At 37.1% G+C, this 6538-nt stretch overlaps 2 protein-coding genes across 2 annotated transcripts; one reads left to right on the top strand and one right to left on the bottom strand.

Annotated features, from left to right (window-relative positions):
- Positions 1 to 461: 461 nt before the first annotated feature.
- Positions 462 to 1312, bottom strand: LOC103326590 (uncharacterized). Its single transcript, XM_089047643.1, has 2 exons — positions 1152 to 1312; positions 462 to 817 (listed from the first exon to the last, which is right to left on the bottom strand). The coding sequence occupies exons 1-2, from the start codon at positions 1261 to 1263 to the stop codon at positions 654 to 656; spliced, it is 276 nt and encodes a 91-aa protein (XP_088903769.1). The 5' UTR covers positions 1264 to 1312; the 3' UTR covers positions 462 to 653.
- A 3115-nt stretch (positions 1313 to 4427) lies between these two features.
- On the top strand, positions 4428 to 6538 carry LOC148918939 (uncharacterized). Its single transcript, XM_089049008.1, has 2 exons — positions 4428 to 4569; positions 4696 to 6538. The coding sequence occupies exons 1-2, from the start codon at positions 4472 to 4474 to the stop codon at positions 5735 to 5737; spliced, it is 1140 nt and encodes a 379-aa protein (XP_088905134.1). The 5' UTR covers positions 4428 to 4471; the 3' UTR covers positions 5738 to 6538.

Below are 6538 nucleotides of genomic sequence, written 5' to 3'. Positions count from 1 at the left end.
TATTTTGGAAGATATCTGTGTACTTTTTGGTGTTGAAATTCCTGAAATTGAAAGAATAACAAAAATTATCAAAGGATTGAAAAAAGAACCAAAGATATTGATGAATGATGATGATTGCTTACTAGAAAATCAGAGTTTAAGAGAAAAAAGAAGCCATTAAATTTTGTATAGTTTTTTTTTTGGGTGTGGAAGAAAGTACTTTGATACTCAAACAAAATAGATTGATATATACTATTGTTGGTTAGCATAGTTTGATGTGCAGTGGCTCCACTTACACAAAAATTGGTAGCCCTATGCAGTGGCGCCATTTGCACCACCCCTGGATTAGACGGTGATATTAACTAGGGCAGGGCAAGGCAAGTAGGGATGGGGAGAGAAGGATGAAAAGGGAAGACGAGACCTAAAATTAAAGAAATTTAATTGCGATGATAGATTTCAAAAGGAAATCAGCACACAAACAATAAACTTGAATTGGTAGATATTTTGACACTATGATCATTATGTAGAGTACATAGATAAACCTTAATTAAAGGCAGGCTTATGATTGAGAGTTCATTAGACAACTCAACCAAATGACCTTTTTATTGACATACAAAGATAGTAGTACTCTAAGGACTAAATGTTACTGAATTCTTTGTTTCAGTCTCAGTAGTTCAAGGTCCTGGTTTTTCATAGTGCCCATGGTCTCGACCATATCCTTTCCCTCCTCGACTGTAGGGTTCTTGCTCATGTCCGTGACCACCTTTTCCTCCACGGTTGTATCCACCGCGTCCATTGGTACCTTGCCCTCCACGATTGTAGCCACCACGTCCATTGGCTTTATTCATAAAGAAAGAATTGCCAAAAAAAAATAAATTAAAAAAAAAAAAAAAGGTCAGATGTCACTTAACGGAACCTTATTGATCAGTTTGCATTCTGTAACGAGCAAAACATACAATATCCAAAATTACTAAACATCCACTTTTTCCTAATTATATATATAATATATTCCAGATTCGTAGTTTGGCCTAAAAAAGGATGTTCCAAGTTCATAGCATGTTAATTATTGGCATGGTCCCTTGTGCAGATTGGAATGCGCCTAATTAAATTCACAAACCGTTGGAAAACAGAGACAAATATATATGTTTAAGTTAAGAAAGAGAAAAACTCACGATTAATTTGAGTAGTAGTTTCAGCTAGCTCACGAGCTGAGGCCTCGGAGACAATGAGGATGAGAACAACACACACAAGGCCAAGAAGAAGAAAAGTCTTCGAGGATGCCATATTTTTCTTAACAACACAAGTTGCAGATAATGTGTCTTGCCTCTTCCTATTTATAGACCCTTTAAAAGAAGAAGAAGAAAAGTCTTCGAGGATAACATATCAATTGACCACACTATGTGTCTAATTATCAAAATGTCCTCGTGATTGGATTAAAATAGATGGTAAATTTGAAATTTTGAAAATTATGTGAGGATATAATGGGTACAAAAGATGAATTCCTAATGGGTTAGTTATAATTAGAATCTACATCCCACTCAAGAATTGAATTCTTCCAAAATCGAATTCAATTCCTAATTTTGTGAACACTTTCAATTCGCGATGTGAAGTAAACGCATGAATCCTATAGGTGAAATTGATTCCTAATAAAATTCCAATTCCAATTCCTAATTAGTAAACACACCATTAGTGTTTTATTTATTAATTATTGAATATCGTTTTGTTTGTTTACTTTTATATACTATTATTGTATTTATTTCATTATTATAATTAAATAATAGTGAAACTGATTGTTGTCGAGCCAACAATATTGACTCTTGCATGTCCACAGACGTTGCCGACGATTGTCGATTTTATCAATCTTGCGGGTCCACAGACGTTGACCTCAAAAAAGGACATGTAAGTCAAGCATGATAGATACAAACCCAGCCGTGGTCGAAAGGGGATTATTTATTTTAAGATATATACAAATATATACAAATGTATTCCTTTTGGATATTTTCTTTGCATCAAACGAGAGATACACATATACTACACAACATGGCATAGAGTATCATAACTAGTATTTTTGCTCGAATTCTACTATCCTAAAGAACCCTAGCTTTATTAACTGTCTAAAAGGTGTTTTAACTTATTTTTTTTCTTTCTCTAGTTAACGTTTTTTTTGAGTTAATTTCAGGATTTATGTAATTGTAATTTACTTTTATAAAAATTTTAACTTAAAAATTATAAAATTTTGGAAAAACAATTTTGTTTCATAAAGAAGCGTAAAACAATAAACTACAAGTGGGTAGGGTCGGTGGCCACCCCAATCAAGGTGTGGCAGTCTGGGTCTGGATCGGGGTTCTACTTTGATAGCACGTTAAATTTCAGAGAGACGGGATGTGGCATATCATGTATCAACTTAACCACCTACAAAACCCAATAGGTATGAGGTTTTATCATAAAAGGACTCTGTGTTAGTAAAAGTGGAACCACTTATTATAAATTGCAATTTATTTACTTAAGTTTGTGGGATTGTATATTCTTCAACAAATATGAATGGGTAGTGAAGGACACAAAGATATCACATGCATATTTTTAATTTTGTAAATTATCAATCTAAGTATAAAGGTATGTATATACCAGATTTTTGAGAGAGTCGGTTATGAGGTTTTAGGGGCTCTGAGCAACATTGAAAAAATGGGCCCTCCATGCATATAATTCAACAAATTTTTTTAATTATTTTGTTGATTTGTGTAGTGGATAAATATACCAATAATATGTCTCAGTATGAAAATAAGGTTAACTATAGGAAATGTCCTTGGACTATACCCCATTTTGCATTTTCGTTCCTAAGAAATTTCAATAATAGTTGATGTCGTCCTCCAATTAAGTTGTGTGTTGCACTACTGAAATTCTTCATTAAATATATGAGTTGGGCTTGAAATCTAGCACAAGGATAATAAAGGACAAGATATTCAAAGTTTCAAACCAAACAACCAATGGTTAATGCATTCAAAATTCAAGGTACTGTGAAAGAAAGAAGCCACAATGATGGGGAGGTCACATTGGAAGGTTGACTGTTGGGCTGGTGGAGCCTCAACCCAATATGTATTATTATTATGATTTTTTTCATTTTTTTAGTCTACTTTATTTATTTTTTAAAATTATGTGAAATTTTTCCTAATTTACTCTTGAATTTAATAGAAAAGACAAAAAAGTTTTTTTTTTGTTCTACATGAGATCTTTCAATTGAGGACTGAAATATCAATAATATCGCGGATATCATCGTTTTTGGAGAGAGGGATATTTTGAAACATATCCGTGTACTTATTGTATAAATATTGTGGTTGATTAGACCACAATTTTCAGTTTTTATGTGTGTCAGTCGTTGGCAACGTGGGACTGGATCTAATTGTTGGCGTTAGTGGTTGTGGTTGAAGTTGATTTTTGGTTGCATGGTTGTTGGTGAGTTGGGGTTGCTCGGATGGGAGCTTTGCAGGGGTGTGGGGATTAGATCAGGGCCATCTTTGAGATCTTGAGAGCCCTGTGCGAAACTTAAATTGGGGCCTCATATATTCTAATACTAAAATACTATATAAAAAATTTGTCATACCTTAATATCATAAAACAACATCAACATTTTCATCGATATCAACATTTTCGTTATGCTCAACATTATCCACGCATTCATCCATAATGTTTTCAATATCTTGCAATTCCTCAACATCATCTTCTTGTTGTTCATTGCAAATATTTTCATCAATTGTCGCATGTGATTCTGTTCACCCGTTTTGCTTTTACTCCTATGATGGAAGGGCAAAGTTTCTCACTGCCTTGAGAACCATAGACTGGTCAACAAGTCAGTTTTCTTTGGTGTGCGAGCGTGCCACTGCTAGTAATAAAAATTCTAGCAGACTTAGTTTGGAATGGATAACTTGCGTCCCAAGTTACTGATTTCTACAAACAAGTGATTGTGAATTTGGGTGAGGAATATCTCCCAAGTAAGTTCTTTTCTTGCCTCAGACTGGTGAGGACTTTAACAATTTATCTCAGTATAAGGAGGTTGTTCTGGTCAGAATGGTTGATGGGATTTAAACTGTTTTTAGGCGGAACTGCATTTTACAAAAATATAACAATAAATGCTCATGCTAGAGAGAGATGAAGAGACAGCTGGAACTTCATTTCTGTCGAGATGGAAGGTTCTGATTCGGGCTGGACTGGAAATGCCTGGGCTGGATGGACCGTTGACAACTTTGATTGCTAGGTTTCAACTGTAAATCGATGCCAAAGGTTGATTCTGGCAGAGCGTCAATGTACCTCAAGCTTTTGTGAAGCTTTTGAGTGGGCAGAACTGCGGTTTCCTCAGTTTGCACGGGCAGAAGTGACTGTTTTTTAGGACTTCAGTGGGCTAGAGACTGCATTGTGAATTTTGTTGAGGTTGACATTGGGGAGATCGGATATGCTTCAGGAGCTTTGTGCGTATGCCCAAGCCTTTTCTGCACTAACAATGGAAAATCGCCTTCAGCAGGAAGCCAAAGCTATGCGCAACAATAATGCAGAGGAAAGAGAAATGCCCATCGCTCCTGATTCCATGAGGATCCAAAGGTCATATATATAAATGTGTGTGTTTGTGTGTGTGTGTGGATTGTTTATATATTTAAATTCTCTCAATCCTAGAAAAATATTTTAACGTCTTTAAATCACTTGGACTAATATAAGTTGTATGTATAGGCAACGGTTAGCTGAATCTGGACAAGAGTTTCTGATACCAGAACAGGATTTTACTTCAATACTGCACAAGTATAGATGCTATCTCAAACGAAAGCATGATGTCGAGGAGTGTGGTGAAGTAATAATAGTCCACTCAAAACGCTTAACGTTTACCAACAGGGATTCTACCCAACAAAAGGTTGCAGAAGAAGATGCTCCACCACCGTTGTCGTTGTTGGTCGGTCATGTACATGTATTGGCTGAGACTCAACTCTATGGAGGCTATAGTCCAGCACAATGGAAAAGGTACCTACAGGCTTACCTTCAAAAGTCCCTGGTGGCAACGCTCAGTCTTAAAGGAGATAAAATTTCTGTTTTCAAGCACTTCGATCCTCGGAACACATACAATTTTTGTTTCCCTCGGAAGGATTATCTAGAGTGTTTCAAACATTGGACTACTATGTCACCCGGGAAAGGACTCGAAATACCTCCAAAGCTGTATGATGATGAAAATTGGAGGGGACTTGTTATAATTGCTTCTTTTTCAGTCCATGAGCGTCCAACTGCCACCCTTGAAGATCTGGGCTCCCAAATCACTGTCAAACTTTTGTGTCACTTAAGAATGGGTGAATATTGCTTGAATCCAGTCACCATGGGTTCCATAACAAAAGAGAAATTCAAGTGGTTACATGTGCGGGGATTTATTTGGGTGACCTACATACCCCGTGTTTTACTACCAGAGTTTAGTTTTGCTAATTCTGATATTGTAGTGCACAGAATTTACAACAATTGCCCATCCTTGATAGTGGAAAGTTCTGGTATCGGTCTCATATACCAGCAAGACGAGGAGGAATTTAAGCAAGCAATAATCCAATCCTGGACCTCCTTCTTTGACAATGCGGATCCCATCCGTCAGTTTGTTGAAGGTCACTCTCCCGAGCAGCCAAAGCAAGATCATACGCCCCAACCACACCATGTTCAGGTCTCTCTCACTCTCTCCTTTTTTCTCTCCCACATCAGCTATCTGAATCCAATAACATTACTTAATTTTTATATTTTTTAGGACTTTAATCGAGACATTATACTCCACGCAATTTTCCGTCCGATTACCGAAATTCTAGAGTGGTATCCTTTTCACGTCAGTGGTTCTTCAGTGCAAATCCCGTTGCCGCCATCTCTATGTACTCAGAGAAATTGGACAGGACTAGCGCTTTATGCATATTTCTCAGATCTTGAGAATCCAACTGCCTCCCTAGACAACTTATTCGATCCAGAAAATCCTCACAACCTGATTTGTCACTTGGAAACTGACAACACTAGTTTGGAACTCCACTCCTATCGATCAACTGGCCATGAATTAAAGTGGTTAGAAGATGGAGGATTCATTTGGCTGACCTATATACCACGGAAGTGGTTTCAAGATCAGTTGAATGGATGTAGTCACTTATTGGATGCTTCATTTGCAAGCGATAGGGCAGGGCTGTATGTGAAAATCTGTGGTTTCCGTCCCGTATACCAGCATGATGGTGAGAGCGAGGTAGGACCTAGCAGAGCAGATAGCTCCATCCAGGACGCTCACCATGAAAGATTGGAAGGAGCCGAGGGTCCTAATAAGCCTAAAGACAAGGGTAAACAAGTTCAGGAATAGGCTGCGGATGTATTTGAGATATGACCTGGTTCACCATGGTTGCTCTAGTTTAAATAAAAACCACAGGGTCTGCATTATCTTGAACTGTTTGGAATAAGATGTTTGTTAGTAAAGACGTGTCGTTTCTTAATGGCATGCATGCAATATTAGGTGTTTGGTTGTGTCCTGTATTTGAAATAATTGAGGATTGATTTCACGTCCTCTTCTGTCGTTTAA

Source organism: Prunus mume, linkage group LG3, assembly GCF_029339155.1.
Source record: "Prunus mume cultivar Tortuosa linkage group LG3, ASM2933915v1, whole genome shotgun sequence".
Taxonomy (NCBI): domain Eukaryota; kingdom Viridiplantae; phylum Streptophyta; class Magnoliopsida; order Rosales; family Rosaceae; genus Prunus; species Prunus mume.
This window is presented reverse-complemented; position numbering and strand designations above follow the sequence as displayed.

What these genes read in the sequence shown, in the direction of transcription:
- LOC103326590 (XM_089047643.1), bottom strand. Translation starts at nt 1,263, where the DNA reads ATGGCATCCTCGAAGACTTTTCTTCTTCTTGGCCTTGTGTGTGTTGTT. An exon ending in AACTACTACTCAAATTAATC is followed by an intron (nt 818 to 1,151) that starts GTGAGTTTTTCT and finishes TTATGAATAAAG; the next exon opens with CCAATGGACGTGGTGGCTAC.
- LOC148918939 (XM_089049008.1), top strand. Translation starts at nt 4,472, where the DNA reads ATGGAAAATCGCCTTCAGCAGGAAGCCAAAGCTATGCGCAACAATAAT. An exon ending in GATTCCATGAGGATCCAAAG is followed by an intron (nt 4,570 to 4,695) that starts GTCATATATATA and finishes TTGTATGTATAG; the next exon opens with GCAACGGTTAGCTGAATCTG.